The sequence below is a fragment of the Aedes aegypti genome, chromosome 2 (genome assembly GCF_002204515.2).
Source record: "Aedes aegypti strain LVP_AGWG chromosome 2, AaegL5.0 Primary Assembly, whole genome shotgun sequence".
In the NCBI taxonomy this organism is placed as follows: domain Eukaryota; kingdom Metazoa; phylum Arthropoda; class Insecta; order Diptera; family Culicidae; genus Aedes; species Aedes aegypti.
In genome coordinates this window covers 285,131,880-285,154,050 of record NC_035108.1, presented here as the reverse complement: position 1 = coordinate 285,154,050, position 22,171 = coordinate 285,131,880, and the positions used below count along the sequence as shown (strand labels likewise).

General features: G+C 36.1%; 2 protein-coding genes across 6 annotated transcripts in view; one reads left to right on the top strand and one right to left on the bottom strand.

Annotated features, from left to right (window-relative positions):
• Positions 1 to 8,739: 8,739 nt before the first annotated feature.
• LOC5564837 (lanC-like protein 3 homolog) overlaps positions 8,740 to 22,171 on the bottom strand; it is a 33,670-nt gene continuing 20,238 nt past the window's right edge. For 2 of the 5 annotated variants that reach the window (XR_002500582.1, XR_002500579.1), the window contains exons 4-5: positions 12,187 to 12,282; positions 10,295 to 10,597 (exon numbers count right to left, since the gene is read on the bottom strand). Coding sequence is in view for 2 of the 5 variants with exons in the window: in XM_021845250.1 (XP_021700942.1) it covers positions 8,833 to 10,083 (1,251 nt within the window). In the remaining 3 variants the exon portion in view is untranslated. Of the gene's footprint in view, positions 10,154 to 10,215; positions 10,598 to 12,186; positions 12,283 to 22,171 lie in introns of those variants that run through there. The other 3 variants (XM_021845250.1, XM_001649118.3, XR_002500580.1) reach the window with 3 other exon arrangements.
• LOC5564849 (GTP:AMP phosphotransferase AK3, mitochondrial) lies at positions 19,691 to 20,842 on the top strand. The gene is made up of 2 exons (XM_001649117.2): positions 19,691 to 19,862; positions 19,928 to 20,842. Exon 2 carries the CDS (start codon positions 19,948 to 19,950, stop codon positions 20,599 to 20,601), a length of 654 nt encoding a protein of 217 aa, XP_001649167.1. The 5' UTR covers positions 19,691 to 19,862; positions 19,928 to 19,947; the 3' UTR covers positions 20,602 to 20,842.

The window sequence follows — 22,171 nt, the reverse complement described above, 5'->3', positions numbered from 1 at the left end:
AAGATTTTCGAAAGTATCCCAGAAGGCTTCCCGAAAGAATGCTAGAAAGATATCTGGAAGATTTCCTACAGGATTTTTGGAAGAGTCCCAGACAAATTTCAAGAATATGGACGTAAAAATCTCAGTGGCATTTCTAGAAAAATTTCAGAAAGATTTTCGGAAGCATCCTCGAAAGTATTCTAAAGGGATTCCGAAAGCATCTCAGGTGATTTCCGGAAGAATACCAGAGGTATTCTCATAATAATCCCAGAAATATTTCCGGAAAAAGGCCAGAGTTATTTTCGGAGGAATTCTCGACGAATTTGTAGTAGAGTCGTAGTACATTTTTTGGCAAAATCCTCTAAAAATATCCAGAAGAATTGCATCAGGATTTTTGTTAGAATCTTCCATTGAATTTCCGAAAGAATCTTCGAGAATTTCGATTCGAATTTGATTTCCAGGATTTCAAAAGTAATCCTTAAGGAGATAAACGCAAACTCACATACAGATTTATGCAAATATTCCAATAAGATGTCCAGAAGAATCACAAAGGATATCCGAAAGAATCTCAGATATAGTACCGGAATGCTAACGATGTTTTTAGATGAGTTCAAAAGCGATATCTGTAAGTATTCTGTGATTTCCAGAAGAACTTAGAGAAAAATCAGAAATAATCTTTAGATTTCCAGAACAATCCCAGAGAGGTTTTGAAGGATTCATAAGTGATTCAAGGAAGAATCCCAGGAGGGAAATTCCATAGAATTCTGGAGTAATTTCTGGACCAATGTCTTTTTATATGCTGTATCAATATTTACAAGTAATTATAATAAACAAGTATTTATGTAACAATAACAATTTTAATTTATCGCCATAATTGAACGACAATTTTAATTAGAATGTGCATCCACCACATCATCCCTCTCAGAAGGATTGTGATTCTAAATATTTTTTTTGCGGTGATTCAGAATTGTAATCACATACTAGTTTAATTGTATGTGGTGTCATTCAATATTTAAAATAAGATTCGTTAAGCCGAACATGTTGATCCTTCGACATGAACCAACGAGCATTGCTTGAAATAATGAGATTTTTTCGATTACTTTGATTACTGATTTCTTTTTCTGAGGATCTTCTAAAAGTTACTTTCAAATGATTCCGAAAATCCCGTTTGAAATTATTCCATGAATCTTTCTGCAGTTCATCTGGACATCGGAATTATTCTGGAAAATTTTCATGAAATCTTCTGGATGTCTGTGAATATCCTTTAAATCTTTCAGGGATTCTGGCGAAATAACTTCTGGGATTCTTTTGAATATCACTATAATTTGGATTTAGAATTTTCATGGGATTATTTCAGATATTAACGATAATCCTTCATACAGAAGTGATGTTTCTGTGAATCGCCTTGGAATTCTTCTGGAAATCCTTCTATAATCCCAAAACAATTCTCAGAAAATTTTTCAGAAGGATATTTTTAAGAATCTCAATGGAATTTCTGAAAAATACCAGAACGATTTACGGTTGAATCTCACGAAAACTTCCGGTGGAATTCTTGAATGATATCCGGAAGAATGACAGTCGTATTTTTGGATGAATCTTAGCAGGTTTTACAACACAATCCCAGCAAAATTTATTGAAAAATTTAGAATAGAAAGATATCCGAAAAAAAAAACTCCAACAGGATTTTTGTAAGAGCCCCAGGAGTATTTCAAAGATATTGGCGTAAAAATCTCAGTGGAATTTCTTGAAGAATTTCAGAAAGATTTCCGAAAGCATCTCAAGTCATTTTTGGAAGAATACCAGAGGCATTCTCATAAGAATACCAGAAGTATTTCCGGATAAAAATCTAGAGTTATTTTCGGAGGAATTCTCGAAGAATTTCTAGTAGAGTCGTACATTTTTTGATAAAATCCTCTTTAAATATCCATAGTATTTCGAAAACAATTTTCAAGAATTTCAAAGAATTAATTTCCTAGATTTCAAAAGTAATCCTTAAGGAGATACACGCAAAATCACATACAGAGTTCTGCAAAAAAATCCAAAAAGATGTCCAGAATAATCGCAATGGGATATCCGAAAGAATCTCAGAAGTAATACCGGAATGGTAACGTTTTTTTGGATGAATCCCAAAGCGATATCTGGAAGAAAATTCAGAAATAATCTCAAGATTTTCAGCAGAACAATCCCAGAGAGGATTTGAAGGATTCATGAATGATTTAAGGAAGAATCCCGGGAGACGCTCCCAAAGAATTCTAGAGTACTTTCTGGAACATTTTTTTTTTTCATATGATTTATATATAAAAATACTTTGATTCAAATATATTTCTTGTGTAGCATTAAGTTTAACTACAGACATAGCTCGTAACATCAATAATAAATTAAATTTATAAATCTTTTAAACACATCCAAATTAAATAACAGTTCAAAGAGTAAAATACCATTCTCATGAGTTTTTGAGAATCATATGGTCGGTGTTTAGACAGACCAGACTAGATGAATTTTGGAGCTCTAAGGATACGTAAAGAACTCCATCAATTTTAAATCTTCCATGTTATTTTGATACAAATGTATCATCAAATAGATAAGTTCCATTATTACAGTAAATATCTATAATATTTTGATGTTTCACATGTTTGGGGTACATTTTTCTTACTCGATTGAAAAAAAACACTTGGTTCAGTCTGTCTGAACACCGACCATATCTATGTTTGCTATTTGATATTTAAATACTTGAATTGTGCTGTATCAATATTTACAGGTAATTATAATAAATAAGTATGTATAGAACAATAACAATTTTAATTTATCCCCATAATTGAACGACAATATTAATTAGAATGAGCCTCCCCCACATCATCCCTCTCAGGAGAATTTTGATTCCCAATATTTTTTTTGCGGTGGTTCAGAATTGAAAATATCAAAAGTCTTTTGTAATCACATCCTTTTTGTTCAATTACATTTGGTGTTATTCGATATTTAAAATAAGATTCGTTAAGCCGAACATGTTGATCCTTCCACAAGAACCAACAACAAGCATTGCTTATGTTAAGAGATTTTATCGTAATGCACAATCAGCCTAAACGTTCTTCCCCTTTTGTATATGTACTAATTATAATTTCAAATTATTTTAATTAAATTAGTTGTGTTGTCTACTATTGAACACGGCAATATGTTTCAAAATAAGTGGAGCTGCTTTTAAAACAAACTTTAACATCGATCAACCAAACCATAGAATATCCAATAGCGAAAAAATAATAATAATAACCGATCGTTGCAAATCGAACCGAACTGGCGCTCTGTCCGTGCGCACGCGCTTTATGCAGAGCTGTCAAACAGACTTTTGTGCCTTCCTTCTTTCGCTCTCCTTCAACTCAACAACTCAGCACGATCCACCTCGCGGTGGATTGGTGAGCTGTCTGGTTGTTGCAGATGAACACTTATCGTGTAGCGTGACATCATTATTGACACTAAGCGTGCAACTCACCAGACAAACGATAGGTGTAATTAACAACTGCCCTTTTAATTTAAAAATTGGGTCCATAAATGAACCTTGACACTTAAGATCATGTTTGACGTTCGCTTAGTCGACAAAAACACCACAGGGGTTTTAGTTTTAACACTGGGGTTATTCCTATCTGACATTTCGGCAGGGACACGGAAAACAAAATGCACCCAAAATTTGAGTTTAAGCCAAGGGGTGTGACAAAATCTAAAAAAAATGTTTTTTGGACTCAAATCAACGGAAAACATTAGAAAATTGAGTAAACATGTGTTATTGGCCTTAACTTAAGCGTTTGGCACTAAAATTGGGACAGGGCTTTAGGACCCTATTGGAAAATGTAAACAAACATAAAAGACTGTGATATTTTTTATTGTCAATCTGAGAATTTTGAATGCTGTTTCTCCAATTTTTTGAGCTTGGTCTGTCTTGTTGCAGCCTTCGCGTGCTTTAATTGATAGAGGTTATAAATCAGGTATAAGATATGAAGTAATGCAGGGATTCTTCGGTATTCAAAGCATATTTACCTTGAAATCAATCTTACACAGCGTTTAAAGCAGCAACAGCTTCTTAAGTTCTTCTAAAATCAAGCGGGCGCCATTTTAGGATTTGAGCTCAACACCGAATGTACGTACAATATGCAGATGTCAAAGTGAACTTAGGCACCTACGTGAATTTCACGTAAGCGCGATAGGTAACCTCAGTAAAAATGACCGAGACACTATTTGGTGGTTATGAATGGTTTAGTGATCTTTATCTTAGTCAGGTGAAGAGGGGGTAAAATGAATTTGGAATGATCTACGTGATTTTTCACGTAGCAATGACGTTTGGACTTTTTTGAGTGTATTATATTGAAGCTATATCTTTATGCTTTATTGCTTTATTGAATCTTTATGCTATATTTGAAAATAAAGTACCGTGGGGCAAGTGGGTATTGAAAATCATAGAGACATTAAATTGAAATAAATGAGGTCGTGCATATTTTTTAGCTTGACTCCCACCAAATATGAGCGGTATGCTGAAATTGATTTTTATGTAAAATAGAAGAAAAATACAGAAAAAGTTTTTGAAAAATGTGTCTCTACTTTTCACTTGTCCCACAAGTGGGGTAAGTGTAAAGTTTGTCGTTTTGAACAATAAAATGAAAAACTAACAGTTATATTTACGATTTCCATTAACTGTAACATTTGTAAAGAAGTCTAAATGAACAATAACATAAGTAGCATGTAAACAAAGAAAGTTTTAATCTTACCAATTCAATTGCTGTTCTGTTCAGTTATGTTTGTTGAAATTATTCGGCAACATTATTACCTACTACAGCATTTTCAATGTAAGTTCTTACATCATGGGACAGCAATTGTATTTCTGCTCTGTAGAATTTCCACCGCTCGTTATTTGTTTATAAGAAAGTCGGATATGACGTCGAATAACTTTTCGGGAGAAACCATTTTTTGGAACAGAATCCTTGAATAAAGTATTTTGATTATGTTTTTTGTGGATAGACTCATACCCCATTTTTATGTTGTGAACTAGCATTACATAGACATTCCACGAGATTCCCTGCGTTCTCTTACATTGGACCCTTTCAATCAACGTCTACCTTTCAATCGGCTGTTCGAAATAGACACAATGATACAGGAATGTTTGGCAACCTCTTTTAGAGATGTTCCGTGTTTCTATTAGCTTTTAACGCTTTGAGTAAAGTGTTTCTTAAATTATCAGCACGCTGTTTTTCTATGGTAATTGCAAACCTATAGATGCCTAAAAAGCAAACACAAATTCAATCTCTAATAAAAAAACTTTTCATTTGCCCCATGTGATTAGAAAATTGGAGATGTTTTAATTTAGTTATTTTTAGAGCTACAACGAATTCATTTCAAAACTTTTTCTATTTCAGTTTGAAACTTTCAGAGAGGACAACTTAGAAGAGGTACCGAAAATTATTTTCCGCAACTTTTTTCCACTGAATTCCACTAGATTGCACGCCGCCAACTTGTTACGGAGTACTAGTTGACAGGTTAACAATCTTTCGCTCTATTATGCAATAATGGTTGAAAAATCTCAGGAATCTCTTACCTACCGTAATGCTCTGAATGGCCTCAATGGTTTACGCATGATTTTGAAACGTTAATTCACATATTCAATATATAATAATATATACCAATTATTTTCACTTACCCCATTTACCCACTTGCCCCGCGGTACCTTATAGTAGATTTTGTTTCTGCTACTTTAAGACATGAAAAACTTATAAGAAAATTTCTTATACTGTTGGGATAATATGTACACCGGGTGACAGAGTAGAACTGACACTCTAAAGAGAAAGAAATATAACTTCAAACACAAAATTATATTTAAAAAAAATGTAGCATTTAATGCAATGATTATGATGTGGAACCACAAATCGGTTGAAAATCGAGGCAATATTGAAAGCATCTCTATGAAAAATGTCGTAAATTGGCTTTAATTATGTTTTCTGTGGCAAAGTTACCTGTCACTATGGTTTCCTGATTATATATTTCACTTTTCGAGGTTCTAGGAATGATCGCGGAACAATTTTCCTATAAACGTTAAGGTGTCCATACTGCCCCATGGGGGTTTTCACTTTGCCCCGCTAGCTTGATGGTGGCCACCAAATATAAGCTTTTTTCAAACCCTTTTTTGGAAACAAAATATTTTTTTCCAAATTATGCAACAATGTTTAACAAATGTCTTTACAGTCAAAATAAGCAAATTCCTTAGGGTGTCCATCAGGCCGTCCCTTATTTTTCGAAAATGCGAAATGTTGTAAGTTCGTCATTGTAAAGTGCCCATTTTGGTGATAAAAAAATCAGGTGAAAATTTGAAATCCGTACGTGGACGCTAGTGGTTCCCCAACGACCCTAAAGGTATTAGGTGTAGATGACCCCCGTGCGCCAAATCGAGCGCGCTGCTCTAGTGTATGCAACATGATTACGAAAAGCCACTAGTAACAAACTGATAATCAGCATAGAATTTTAAGTAAAATAATACTTTATACTGTGGATATCTTTATAAAACTGCACGCTGACATAAAATTCAGAACTACAAAAGGATCGTTCAAATATTACGTAACGCAACAGGAGGAGAGATGGGGTCTTCTGTAGTGTTACGGTCCACACAAAAATTTTAAATTTTCCATACAAAAGCTGTTACGTGGGGGAGGGAGGTTAGACCCCCTTACGCAAATTTTATGTCACGTAATATTCGAATCATCCCAAAGAAAACAAACTTCTATGCTGATTTTCAACGCGCGCAGGACATTTTGTTACTGGTGGCTTTTCGTACACTCAAAAAAATCCACACGTCAAGGCTACGTGGAAAATCACGTAGATTGCAAAAAAATGAATTTTTCTTCAGTTTACCTGACGACAGTAACAATCACCTAGACGGAGATATATATGAAATGAACCCTCAATAACATTTACTGTTGAAGAACATCACCCTTACGTGAAAAGAACATACGGGTGAATGAACCGAAATTTTGACAGTTCAACTTCTAGTTCATTCTGTGTTATGGTGAGTTGAAAAAATAATTAATTTAATAAATAATAATTTGCAATAACTTCAGAACCGCATACAATATTGAAAAATAGTGGTAAGTAAACTTTGTTTAAAATAGACTTCCCCTTTATTGCTTTATTTTTTTATTTCTTACAATAGAGCTGAGCGGAGAGTGCAGTACTGTCAACGGCAGTCGCGTTTTTGATGATCCACCTGCAATGTATCCGGTTTCGGACGAAAAGCAGCATCGTCGACATGCAAAGCCATGCACCGGACTCAACATTGAAAGCGGATCTACTGGTCTAAAAAAGAGTTGGAATCGAATTTGGAGTTGGAGACGATGAGTTGGACCACGATGGCAGACGGTTTTTTTTATCAATGTGTAGCTAAAGTGTTTTTTTTTGTGTTTGAATAAATGTTCAAATGTTATTGCTTGTTAGTTTCAATTTTAATTTCTTTCCAGTAATTAAAAAAAAAACTTAGAACAGAGGAAAAGAACCTGAAATTAATGTCTTTCCTATCTAAAGTTCCCGTAATTCATACTGGAAAAATGTTTAGAATCCAATGTTACGCTCCGTAAAAGTTACTCACAACCCTGATAACTGCTACGTGAAACTCCGGTGGATCGAAAAAAGTTCATTAACTCGTGAGTTAATTCAGTGCCACCTATGATCCACGTAGCTGCTACGTGAAAAGTGCGATGGAAAAAAACTACGTATGTTTTCACGTAGCCTTGACGTGTGGATTATTTTGAGTGTACTCATGCTGCGTACTCTAGATCAGAGAGCTCGATTTTGCGCACGGGGTCATCTACACCTAATACCTTCAGGGCCGTTGGGGGATCACTTAGCGTCCACGTACGGACTTCAAATTTTCACCTGATTTTTTTCTTACCAAAACGAGCACTTTACCGTGAAAGTGTTCAAAATTTCACATATGGCCAAATAGGGAACCACTATGACCATAACTGGCACACTTTCCCTAGTAATCTTGAGTTATGAAAATAAAATATGTATAGCTAAATTTGTCACAAAAATTCACTTCAACCAAACCGGTCTTACTTTTGAACTCTTCATTGGAAAAATATCTCAAAAATATATGTTTAAATGTCGAAGATAACTGTAGAAACGCCTCCAGAAAATTATCCAGCTGTTTTGTCAGATATTGGTCAAATTTCCATCATTATTTATTTAAATGACTCGGCTAGAAAAAAAGGAAGAAATGACTGTATCTATGGAGTTCGTCTAGTTTAGCCACTAATATCCGTGCAATTCTTGACACTTTGATTTCTTGTAGTAGCTAACTCATCCTATAGTCACCAGAGCTTGAAAATAGTGACCATTCTTCTGAAAAAAAAAGACTTAAGTGTATTTTCGTTGCAAATACATAGTGAAATTTTAGTGTTCAGCTCGGAAATAGTAACTATCTACCAGCCCTGGAAACCGTAAATATTCATTTGAATTTGCGAAACTTCCGCAACCTATCCTCACATTTGATCGCCGTCCCTTAGTTTTTCAAAACCTGTCTGCACAAGGGCCTATTTCTTCGCCTTCACTTAAGCCGTATACCACGTTTACCCATACAATTAAAATCGGTTTAAGGCCCAAACGGTGGTGAAGAAACCGCTTATAAGTGAATTAAAAGTTCCGGCAACAGGATACGTCTCCCTAATGCACCTTAAAAAAACAAAAAATAGAAAACGAATGTGATGATGATGAATGAACAGTATAGCTCCAGGATTTGTGCATAATTGTGGAATCAATAAATTAATTTATTCATCGTGAAATACGTCTAAACTAGTTCAATGTGAAGATTTTCGTTTAATTCTAATCCTAACACTTGGTATCGAACACATCCATAAACGGGAAGCTGGCACGCTCTGGTCGCAGTAAGTCCAACAGGAAACAAACGGTTCCGGCGTAGCCTTCGTACAGACTAAAGGGACGATCTGGATTGCGAGCATAACGAATGAACTCCTCATGCGTTAAATATTCCATGAACTTGATAGCACGGTAGAGGTATTTGGGATCTGCGGTCAGTCTATAGAGGAGGAGGAAGACATATCCACTGCCGGCTACACCGTGGCATATGCCCGGGCCCTTACGCAACAATCCTTTGCGCCAAACTAGATCAGCGCAACGAACACAGGATTGGAGATATTTTTGGTCTTTGAAGACAATATAAGCCTTGGCCATAAGATACACTATACCGGGTGCGCCATGACACCAATGGACCAATGTTTCGTCCCTCGTTCGTTGCAAATAATCTTGTAGCGTTACAGGAAAATTTCCTTCAGCATCCTGTAAGGACAATAAACTATTGATTGTGGCACGAACTGCAGCCAATTCGGTGCAATTCGGATTTGCTTGAAATGGTGACTCCAGCAGCATGTGCATAATGGAAGAAACTCCGTGAGCTGCTCCAAGGTATTCATCTCCCCAACAATGGTACATCAACGGAATTGGGCTGCGATGAGCTGTTGAATAGCGTTTTCCACTTTCGATTATAACTCCACAAATAGTGTTCAACGTCTCGTGAGCAAATAACTTCTTGTCGATTGTCTGATGCAGCCAATAAATCCCACTTAGATATCCCGCTCTTCCAAAGAGCAATTCGTCGCTTCCGTTTTTGTTAAAGTCAATCTTCTTGCACACGGTAATGCCAGAAGCAAAATTTCTTAGGTCTTCATCCATCTCCTGTCTTTGTCCCATTTTGTGACAAATGACAGCTGAAACCGCATAGATCCCTGCATTTCCACAGAGATAAGAACACCGTTCCTCAGCCCGAGCTGCATAGCGTACAGCTTTACTCTTGGCATTGGCCACGTACTGCTTGGCATACTGGAGGGCATCAGCTCCGAAAAGTCCATTTTCGTGCAGCCTCAGAAACATATACGCAATACCAGCATCGCCCACATACAAGTCTCCCCGATGGTCGCTATTCTTCCCCGGCTTCGTATTGTCCACGATGAGATTTACGTAGGATTGGATCAATCCCCTGATATGGTCGTCATTTTTCACTACTGGGCCTCCTACATAGTCTTGGAAAGGATTCTGAAAAAATCGTCCTCCAGCGCCAGACATTCGTCGTGTTGAGATATGGCTGCAGCTGCCGAGCAGGACACAATTGATGGAAAATCGATGGCAGATTGGTCTAAAACACAAGATGCAATTAAACATTTGCTGTCTGACTTGAAATTTTTGGTCTTTCAATACCTGATCGAGTGAAAACTCAAATTAATGAAAATTTTCCCTGGGAAAGCCTTACCTATCGATCCAAGGATCCTTTTATCTACTTTGTTGTGATTCCTTCTTCAATATGCGCTTTGCCTGTTGAGTATAAATTAGGGATGGCCAGAATGTGCCACACCGGAAAACGCACATCCATTTTATTTCTTTTCCTGCTTTTCACGTGCCATGAATACAAATTCAGTTATTAATTTAAGTTTATTTTTATTTATTATGAGCAATAATTGGGATTTTGATATAATAAATAATTATAATTTCCTTTCTTATTTTATTTTTCAGGCAAATCGTTGCTAATTTTGAGCGCAATGCAACTTTTTATTTTGGCTTGTAGTTTTGTCAGTTTTATATCCTGAAAAGGAAGAAATAAATAGCAATATAATAAATTACTAAAACAAATATAATAAATTACTAAAACAAATATAAATTACTAAAACAAATATAATTGCGCACGCTCCTAATTTCGCTCACTGCCATTTTATCCATATTAGTTGATACATATTGGATTGTATAATTGCAAGTTGTATAATCATGACTGAAGTAGAATTATTTAAAATACTAGCCAACAAAAATGTCTTTTGCAAAACATGTTTAAAATGACAGTAAGCGAAGTTAGGAGCGCGCGCGAAATATGGGTACTTTACGGTAATACTTTTTCATTTAATGTTAGTGAGAAATAACGAGGAATGTATTACCGAAGTGTAATTTGAAACACATAGTGCAAGATAAAGATTTTTTAATTTATTATTGAAACTGATGAGATTTTTGATAAAACAAATAATTATTTTCTTTCTGAGAGATCGCAGTAAGCCGCGCTCGCGACCGGTCGCAAAATTGTTCATGTCACGAATTTTCACTCTATAATTTTAGCGTTTTGGCTGATATTTGGCTGACGATTGTGCCATTTAAAAGTGACTTGGTTTTTCAGTTTTGTTAAAGAAGCATTTATTGTTGTCATTTAAAAAGTTTGTAAAGATAGTGAAACGTCTTTGCCGTAAATCTGCAGGGAAAAAGATCAACTATTCCAATCTGAAGAAACTGAAACTGAGAAAAGAAAAAGTGTTTCTCATCGGTCAAGATTTGTGAATTCGAAGTCTTCGCAAGATAAAGAAGAGCAGGATTCGAGTTGGGTTTCTTTTACATTTCGCTAGCTGAAAAGGAGTAGCTCCGGCCGCTACAATGGACGAACTTCCCATGAAGACATGCTCTGACATTCGGTGAGAACTTTCCTTTTATCATTCTACTCTATAGCATTTGAAGAAGTTAGTTGTATTGTTTGCAAATCCCTTGGCAAAACCTTTTTATTATTCCGCATTTCAGTTCGTTTCATGCTTGTGATAACATTAATTTGTATCATGGCATTGCTTCTTTTTTTTAATCACTAAACAAACTATGGATGGTTCGTCACTGTAAGTGTCGGCATAAGGCATTATCCCTGTTTTTAAAATTCTGAGCTACACGAGCATATTATTTTATATATTGGTCGCAATAACCAAAAAATAACCTTTGAATAGTCCGACAATAAAATTGTCGACGACAGATAGATAACTTTTTTCAAATTGAGGCTACATTAATCGCATCACTAACCAAGGTGAATCCTGATTATGTAGCTTTTTAACCCTCCCACTAACAATCCTCCTTCCTGTGAAAACCATGGAGATGCAGAGGTGATCTCGGTCTCTAGTAGCAATGGACGTCACACTATCATTCCTTTCCTTCCCCGATGACCGTAAGGACGTGACCGGCGCCGTTATTGACATTACTACCATTGGAGTTCTCGAAATTGTACATTGAAGATGTTAGCTACTCCCAAGCTGCACCTGTTGGTTCCCTGTACAATTTTGATTACACTGGTCAATCACGGAGTAGCAACTACGAATTGTACGGTCATCTATGCTTATACTTATGCTTATTAAAACAAATAATTATTTTCTTTCTTACCTTATTCGTTAAAAAGAATCAGTATGGCATATCTGTGCTAATGTTGAGCGCAATACAAATTTTTGTTTTGATGTTCAATTTTGTCAGTTTTATATCCTGCAAAGGAAGAAAATATGGACTGTATAATAATCCTATTTTATTTAATGCTAGTGAAAAATGATAATGAACCGCGTTAAATGTGATTTGATATACATAGAGCATACATCAGACCGGGTATGTGCGGAGTATGCGCGCCCCTTATGAAAGTTATAGCTTATCTTCCTTAAGGTGAAGCGGCGTGTAACTCAAAGAATCATTAGAATCATCATTGATGTAACAGTAGTAGTGTCGCCTTTCCATGTATATTTTCAAAACAAACAAAAAAATATAACATTTGTGTTAAGCATATTTTTATGTAAACACATGGGAAATTTAGTAGATTGACGAGTATTGGAAATCAAAATCAACTGTTCAATCGTACATATCAAAAGAAAACATTACAATTTAATGAAGGGCAACGGAATTTCTCTGTTTTTTATTGGATTTATCGCATATTTTTGTTATGCATCGGTACGGTTTATGTTTGCAATGAATGACGGTGTTGCCAGGTGAATGGTGACAGATTTTTCTAGTAAATGTTATATGCTTGTTTTCGGAATATTTGCTGCATATTATAAAAACTTATCATTTTGCAAATAGTTTTCCATCATAAGATCACTGATTTAATAAAATTTTAATGATTTTTGTGATTAATCCACATTATGCACCCCACAGACGCTCAGACGGTTTGACCAACATTGACTCCTGGGGGGCGCCAGGTTTATGCTCATGTTGGTACTATGTTTGACCGTGTGTGATGCTGTTTGACGAACCAATTTGACAGTTTGTGAAACCAATTTGACGGTTGACGAATCGATCGGCCAAAATCAAACGAGTTTGATTTTGCTCAAACCACCGGTGGGCGGAGCCAAATGTTCGACGAACCGATCGTACCGTCTGTAGGGATGTTGCACGAACACCGACGTCATCATGTCAAATTGAAGCTTCGACGTCCCAGGAACTGCCGATGCAGATGGGTGGAAAGTCAAAATGCGTGAATTTACGCAGCGTCGGTGTCATAGTGATCTATCAAATGCCCGCTCTTGAGTTGTTTCTATAATAACCGTTTTCTTCGGCAAATTCACCAAGGATTCTTTAATTATTCTTCAACCAATTTCTCCAGAAATATCTTCAATGAATCCATCAGCAGTTTCACCTGTGATTCAAAAATTCCACCATGGATTGTACCTGGATTTGAACTACAGGGATTCCATCAGGAATTTAACCATGAATTTCTCCAGGTAATCCTCTTGTAATATCTTTAGGAATTCTTCCAAAACTGCTTCATGATTCCACCAGGTGTTCTTCCAGGAATTTAATCAACATTTTATCCAGTGATTTAACAAGAAATTCCTGTAAGAATTCCTTTATAAATTCCTTCCGAAAGTTCGCCTGGAATTCCTCATGGGATTCTATCAGGAGTTCCTACAGGGATTCCATAAGTGATTCCTCTAAGAATCAAGAGTTCTTCTTCTTCTTGGCGTTACGTCCTCACTGGGACAGAGCCTGCTTCTCAGCTTAGAGTTTAATGGGCATTTCCACAGTTTTTAACTCAGAGCTTTCTTTGCCAAAGTTGCCATTTTCGCATTCATATATCGTGTGGCAGGTACGATGATACTCTATGCCCAGGGAAGTCAAGCAAATTTCCATTACGAAAAAATCCTTGACCGACCGGAAATTTAAACAAGAAACCTTCAGCAAGGTTTTGCTTTGTAGCCGCGGACTCTGATCACTCGGCTAAGGAAGGTCTCTAGAATCAGGAGTTATTCTAGAGAATTAAACACGCAGTTCCTTCAGGGTTTTTATCAGGACTAGCTCTAGGGATTCCACCGGAAGTTCCTCTCCGGATTCCATCGGAAGTTCCTCTAGGAATTCCATCAAGAATTGTTCTGAGGGTTTCATCAGATATTCGTCTAGGGATTCCATCAGGAATTCTTCAGGGATTCCATCTGGAATTCCTCCAGAGATTCGATCAGGTGTTCTTTCAGGGATTCCACCTGGAACTTAACTAGGTATTTCATCAGAAGCTTTTCCTGTGATTCTATCAGGAGATATTTCAGAGATTCCACCTGGAATTCCTCTATGGACTCATGGAACATGTTTGCGTTCAACGAGCCAAAAATAGTTCCAAACGATTCTTTTTAAAATTCTACAACGCCTTATAAATTCTCTAAAAATCTCTGTAAAGCTCAAATATTTAATGACATAAAATATTCTTCTTTACGAGAAATCCATAAGGATAATTGGATGTTATGAAATAGATGTGCAAATGAATATTGTTATAATGGCAGGAAACAAACCTGCAGAAACTACTAACGATGATTTTCGTAACATATTTCAGTGTAATGCATTGAACAAAAACAATAAAATTAAAAATAGGTTAATGATATCTAATACTTTGTATCTTTCTGATAATATAATATTGTGTATTTTTTTCACCACTAGACTGCGAAGTGCGGCCTCATAAGTGCGAAAATGGGAATAAAAGTGCGAGATTGCATCGAATCACGTTGGTGTCTTCAGAGCACTTATTCTTTGATTTACAAAGAATAAGTCCCCCAAAGACACCTACCCGATTTGATGCCATTGCGCACTTTTATTGGCGTTTCCACGCTTATAAAAACTTCTTCGATAGTCCAGTGGTGAAAGAAATGCGATATATATAATAAGATTATAAGAGTATACCAACCCGGATTCACGAATAAATCTTTTTAAAATTTAGAATGTTCCAGATTCTGAGGGAATCCTATTTAAAATTTAATCTCTTTCAAGATTTTCTTGGATTCATACTCTGGATTCAATGAAAATGTTTTTTGAAATTTTCTTGTAATCCAGCCTCTGATTTAGTTATTTATAAGATTTATAAAAATTCAGTATTGCTTGCAAATTAACGGAAAAGGCGTAGAAAATGGGACGTTCCTTGTAGTTTTGTATAATTAATGTTGTTGATAGAAAAATCCTTGGTTTTAATCATAACGAATCTTATATAAAATACCACAAATAAATTGATGAGTAAAATAGTTTTAAAGGCTATTAAAATTCCACGAATGTGCTAATCTTTCAAATTTAGTTCATAATCATAAACCAGATTATTATAGAAAATAAACAAAAAAGAATCAACAAATTCAAATTTAATGTTGCGTTAAGGTGAAACATCTCGACATCCAAGTATTACCATCACAATCGCTGACATGTGCCCCTACTCAACATTTTAAAGCCACTCAACTGAAGAAATAGTAGTCCAACGTTTTTGATCTTTATTTAAGCGTTTGTTGAATACTTCCTTTGCAAGATTAGTGCGTTAGAAATATTGGTGCAATATAGGAAGTTGCATTTTCAGCTATTACACATTGAATTTTTGGTTGATAATCACACAACGCCCAACGCATTATCTTAGGAAAAAGGATAAAATCTATATAAATAAAAATGGAGTAGTGTTTGTATGTCACGAAATGGTTTGAGAACGAATGGTCGGATTGACGTAAGTTTTTTTTTTGTAAGTTGAGTGCAAAACAAGGGATGCGGCGTGATAGTGCGAGGAAAATGTTTGGGAAAGTCTACGGAACAACGAAAAAACGGGAGAAGACTATTGTGTCATTTTGCATGGGGGATTATATGACGTTTTACAACAGCCCACTTGATGCCAAGACGAAGTTTGTTGGACGGTACCACTAGTTAGTTATAAAAAAAAGCTGCATATAATGCATATAGTGAAGAAGGGATCAAGTCTCCCCAATATGGAAAAAAATATGGAAATTTTTTCAAGCTGTGAAGTAGATTTTGTCACATTGATGTCTTCTTCTTCTTCTTGACATTACGTCATCCCTGGGACAGAGCCTGTTTCTCAGGATACTGTTCTTATGAGCACTTCTACAGCTATTACCTGAGATCTTTCTTTGCCAAAGTTGCCATTTTCGCTTTGGTATATCGTGTGGCAGATACGATGATATTGTGCTCAGCAAGATAAATCCACGTAATGCGTTTATCTGAAAATGTCGATATACCGTCGCAGTGATAATAAAAATCACCAAATGTTTCATATTTAGCCAATTTGAAACATTTGCGTCCTTGAACAACGAAAAAATCCAAGCATACTTGAGTTTTGACGTTGCGTTTGAATTGCGCGCATATCTTCTGCGCGTTACCGCCGCCGCTGGATGTGGATTTAAAATGAGCGCCGCAATACTCTATACCCAAGGAATGGATCATTGAAGGTAGTTTTTGTCAGTGCTCACCGCATCAAAACAAGAGCGCCATTGTATATGGGATTTAACATTGTGACAGCATTGCTGTTCTGTCAAACACACAAGGCTACGGTGGCGCTATCTATGCTTTCCATAGTGGCCGTTTTGGTTATTTTAATGATCCTTTCGAGGAAATTTCCAATACGAATCGAACTGTTTTGTAGCTACTCTGCTACTCGGCTAAGGAAGGCCCGTGAAGTGAGGTCGTAATGCAGAAAGAGAAAAATAAAGGAATTTTGATATCGACGTAAATATCATAATCTATAAAGACAAAATTGTTATATTTTGTGTAAATTAATACCCAACAACTGTGGTGTTGATGTTTTAAAATTACTCTTGGTTTCTGAAAAACTTATATAGTTCAGCCATGGATTCTCTTTTATGTAATTTGGTGCAACTAAAATTGGTTTGGCTCATTTGCTCTAAACTGCCGTGAATCGCAAGTCAGTCCCATCTGCATTTTCGTCAAAATTGAGTTGAGTTCAGTTTTCAACATCTCTTCCAATGCTCTTTCAGCTGCACTAATGAAATAATATGATGTGTTCGGAAAACGTGTTTGAAAACTTCACAGCCCATTTTCTCAATGCCTACTTTTTACAGATGGGACTGACTTGCGATTGACGGCAGTAAAGTGGTAGAGTTTCAGACATTTTATACCAACTAATTATAAAAGATCACATATTCATGAAAGCACGTGAAAATTATTGATTTTTACTTATAGTTATAGTAGTTTTGTTACGAATAGGCCAAGTAGTACATTTTTTTGTTTCTAAAATATATAATGATTTTAGGGTTAACTTATGGCAAACCAAAGCGGTAAAATGAGTTTTACCATTTTTTGTGAATTGTGGGATATCGGATCCGATTTCGATATTCGAAAACCGATATCGATTTTATATCAAGATTAAGGGCAACCGATATCGGTATTATCAATAAACCCTACCTCCGCACAACACTAGTAGTGTTACAACGGTGATTTAAGTGAAGGAAGCAATATTTTACATAGATTTATTTTGAAATAATGAAAAGTCTACCAGATGAACTGGAAGCTTTATTCGAAACATTTCAATTGCTGTCCCCACGATGCTGAAAAATAATGTGTCAATTTAAATCTTTTGCATGGTGTTCTTAAAGAATTTGAAGTAAATTATGTTTCTGAACAACCCAATTTCAACAGCTTTATTCTCATTGTTCTCTGAAATACACCTAAGCGAGAAAAATATCTCACTGCGGTTGGGCTGACACATTCGCTCTCCGAATCCCATGTATGAATACGGTGCTGTTCGGAATAATAGCAACGCATGCCAATTTTTACACTGAGGCAAAATTCTCGCATGATTTTCATAAGATCGCACTAATGAACGCGTTTTTTATTATTTTTTTGTTGGTTCATAAGACACTTGCGTATTTCATTCGACGAGATTGAGATTCATAAGACAAGTGTAATTTTTTCATAACAATCAATTGTCAATGTCATAAGAACGCTTATGAACCCCATTGCTCATCATTGTGAAGAACCACGTGAGGCAAATTTTCTCGGTACAGCCATTTCACTATCAGAAATTCAATATGGCTTCCGAAATGGACGTGTTTGCTGATTTGTCGCTGGCTGACTCCGTTTCTAATGCATCAAAGGGTAAATATTTTCTATTTATCATCAATTCCGCTGTAACTAAAACTTTCTTTCGATCAGATTAAGGAACTGGATCCAAAGAATAAGATTTTTGACTGAAAATTCAAAACAATTTGTATGACGCGTTAGAAATCACAAACCCCCTCATCCATTAATCCGCCCCTAATGTAAACCTGCACCAATTCAGGCGTTCTTCACAACTTTTCTCAATAATGTTTCGCTGCTGTATAATATACTTCTTCGCGTTCAACATAGGTTAGCCAACTAGAGAAAATCGAATTTTCATCCATTTTGTCGTATCGCAAATCGATTCTAATGCTTACAGTAAAGGGCTTTAAGCGAATTGCGACATGACAAAATGGATGAAAATTTTATTTTCCCAAGTTGGTTAACCTATTTTTCAACGCGGATTAGTATTATTCATTCATTGAAATTTATAATCTAAAGCTCAAATTACACAAGACAGTCTTATGGAACCAAGAATGGATCAGAACGTAATTCATAAGACTATCTATGGATTTTGTTATCAAGTCAATGCTGGTTCATAAGATCATCTTACGAAATTCCTTCGAGGTGTATTATGGAAACAACATCTGCCGAAAACCATACGATGGTCTTATGAATTTCAAAGATTTTTCTTGTGTCGTAATTCCATAAGCAAATCTTATGACAGTCTTACGTTTGCTTTCCTCAGTGATATACAAAATCGTAACTTTGATAAGCTGTAGCTTGGTTCCATTATAAACATTGTTGTGCTAAAATTTAATGCACAGAAATATAAATGTGTTTACGGATGTACTAACGGAGTTTCGATGTTTCCCAAGCACCTGCCAAAAAGTGAAATACTAATGGAATTGGTTAAGAATAATAGCAGTTTGAAACAAATGAATTTCTGTTTGACGTACATTCGAAACAGAAATGTTCAAATATTTTCTAGAACACACAATTTAAAATCGTTTTGCTATTATTTCCAAATAATTTCACCTAACATCTTACTTCTCGGCAGGGGCTGAGAAAAATTGAAAATGTTGCCATTAGGAAATTGAGTATAGGAAGCAGGATTCTTTTATTTGCACTTTTGATTCGCTCGACAGAGTTTATTTTAAGCTGCTGAGCTCATATTTGGCCACAGTATGCGTCGTATCAAAGTACTCTTCTTATTGTAAAGTATCAAACAATTCGTCCAAAAAGCATCCCATATCAAAATAAAGTGCCCAAGCAGTTCTCTACTCTATTTGTAGCTCATAGGCCAGGGGAAGTGGTTCACCTAGAGTGAATTTCTGTCAAAGAAAAAGTAGATTTTGTATGAGATTTGACAGAAAAATGAATGACAAGTTCATCCACTTCTCCTGGCCTATTAGAGAAAATATGAAGCTGATATATTATGACTGATATTGCTGTATAAGAGAACAAAACACATGCTCTACCCAAGTCAATCGTTTTGTATAAAAATTAGCATACACTACAATTATTTCGAACAGCACTGTACTGCTTCTGAAGAGTGGGAAGAGTGTGATCACATGTAGGTACGAGCTCTACCTCCACAGTATACGAGTGCGTCACTAGTGCCAGTGCGAGAGAAAGTATCATTTCCAATGTGTGTTTCACATTCATACAAGCATTAGCATACACATAGCATTAAAGTCTAAAGTTCATAACTGGACACTTGTTTTGTTAGTTGCTTTAAACTGTTGAACGTATTTAGCTGCATTTCGGGGCTAGTAAGTGTTAGCAAAATTAAATTAAAATATTTTACAAGATAATTCATTTTTTCTATATAATTCAGGCCCTTAACAATTTGAAAAGATGAGCAGAAACTTATTCAGAGCGGTAATTATGGGAGCCCCAGGCTCTGGCAAAGGTACAGTATCTGCACGTATTGTGAAGACATTCAACATGAAGCATATCTCTAGTGGTGACATGCTTCGGAATAATATTGAAAAGAGTACCGAGCTAGGCAAGATAGCCGAGAAATACATCAAAGAAGGGAAACTGGTGCCAGACATTCATATTACAAAGTGTATCCTGGGTGAACTAGCGCAACTAAAATCCAGTTCGTGGCTATTGGATGGCTTTCCGCGAACACCGGAACAAGCCGAGGATTTATGGCGCCAGGAGAAGATAGATTCAGTTATCAATTTGGATGTACCTTTCGATGTCATCGTGGACCGATTACGCAGCCGTTGGGTCCATCTACCCAGTGGTAGGGTGTACAACATTGGATTCAACGATCCAAAGGTACCGGGTAAAGATGATGTAACCGGCGAACCTCTTAGCCAACGACCAGATGATGATCCAGTGGCGGTGAGAAAACGGTTGGAGATCTACGACGCATGTACTAGGCCATTGAATGAATACTTCCATCAGCAGGGAGTATTAGTGACTTTTAGTGGTAAAACCACAGATGAAATCTGGCCGAATGTAAAAAAATATCTCGAAAGCAAAATCGTAAAGTCATAGACGTACGGTATAGGTATATTTTTGTAATATTAGAATCCAGGTCCAAGGCACAAAAGTTATGTTATCAGTAGAGCAAACAGACCAATAATAACGTATTCCAAGACTGATAAGGCATTTTGGGGTATGCAATATGCATAGAGTTAGAAGTGATAAGAACCGTTTGGTGCTACTTAGATGTCAATCAAGCTTACTTAATAGCGCATCATGAGTAATAAACTGGTTTTGAAACAATCTGCTTCAATTAAATTCTTTGATGTTAAAACTTCGAACAGTGTTTACAGTCCTTCATGTTAAATTAAGGGTGTCGCTTAGCTTAGAATAATTGATGAACGCGTTGAAAACTATGTTGAAAACGGCTGAGCTTATCGAATAATCGTGTCATTCACACGTCATACGGATGCACGAATGATGACTGGCAGAAAAAGTTATTACCTAATCAACGAGAAAATTAAGTGAAAACTGACAAAACTGGTCCCGGACTATGTGTCGCAGTTCCGAATTCCCACATTAAACCAAGCGACCTTGAAATTGACCCACATTTAAACTGTTATCTACACCAACATAATTGGATTTTCAAAAAAATGTGTATTTTCAGTATGTTGTACAACTGATCAAACTTGATTTTTTACAGTTTATGAGGCATAAGAAAACCTTGCAAATGTTACGCTTATAGGATAGGAAGGGGTAAGAACTACCAGTTTGGGCGCAATAAACCGTACCGTGTCCTACATCCACGCACATCGCCCGAAATTCCGAATTGACATGTTAACACCCTGAAAGAATTGTATGGATTCCAGTGAAATCACAACAGCTGAGCATTTCGGAAATGTAAATCAACGGAGTGCGGTAATTGTTTAGATTTTTTGGTTTATAAGATAGTCATACATCATAGTACTACAAACAAATGTCTACCTGAAATGCGAAACTACCTCTATTCCAGCAGACGCACTTAATGGAAATTCGCCACAAGGAATCAGATTGAATTTCGTAAATTTGCGTTAAGCAAACAAAATTTAAAATTGAAATTTCGTGGCAACCTAGAACCGAACCAACAACTTTGCGATCGAAATATAGTTCAAAAATATTCAACGAAATTTTACCTCAATTAAACTCTTTGGTTGATCGAGAAAAAATATTGTTTTGTCATTGTTAGAACAAGTAGGCCACTTGACGGCTTGAACATTTTCTTAAGTTGCCAGCGATTTTAGTGAGATTTTAACGTTGCCAGTCTGTAAATATAGTGTCTGCAGGTTTAAAACCCAAAGAACGATTTTCAACAGATCCAGACAATTTGTTCGCTTCGCGGATTACATGAATATAGTCGGCAAAACATTTAAAGAACGGGCTGGTGGCGAATGCGCCAAAAACAAAATACATACTAGTATAAAAACCTCAGAACATCTGCTCTGCTGTGGTGCTTTGTACAAGCTTAGATTTAAATTCCTGAACAGTGGTTATACACTACCTGTCGTAAATACGGAATTCTCTTGATAAATTATTGCAACCCTCAGCTGAATATTGAATTACCCTGAAAAGTTTAGCATCACCTCAAAACATGAACATTTATGAT

What these genes read in the sequence shown, in the direction of transcription:
- LOC5564849 (XM_001649117.2), top strand. Translation starts at nt 19,948, where the DNA reads ATGAGCAGAAACTTATTCAGAGCGGTAATTATGGGAGCCCCAGGCTCT.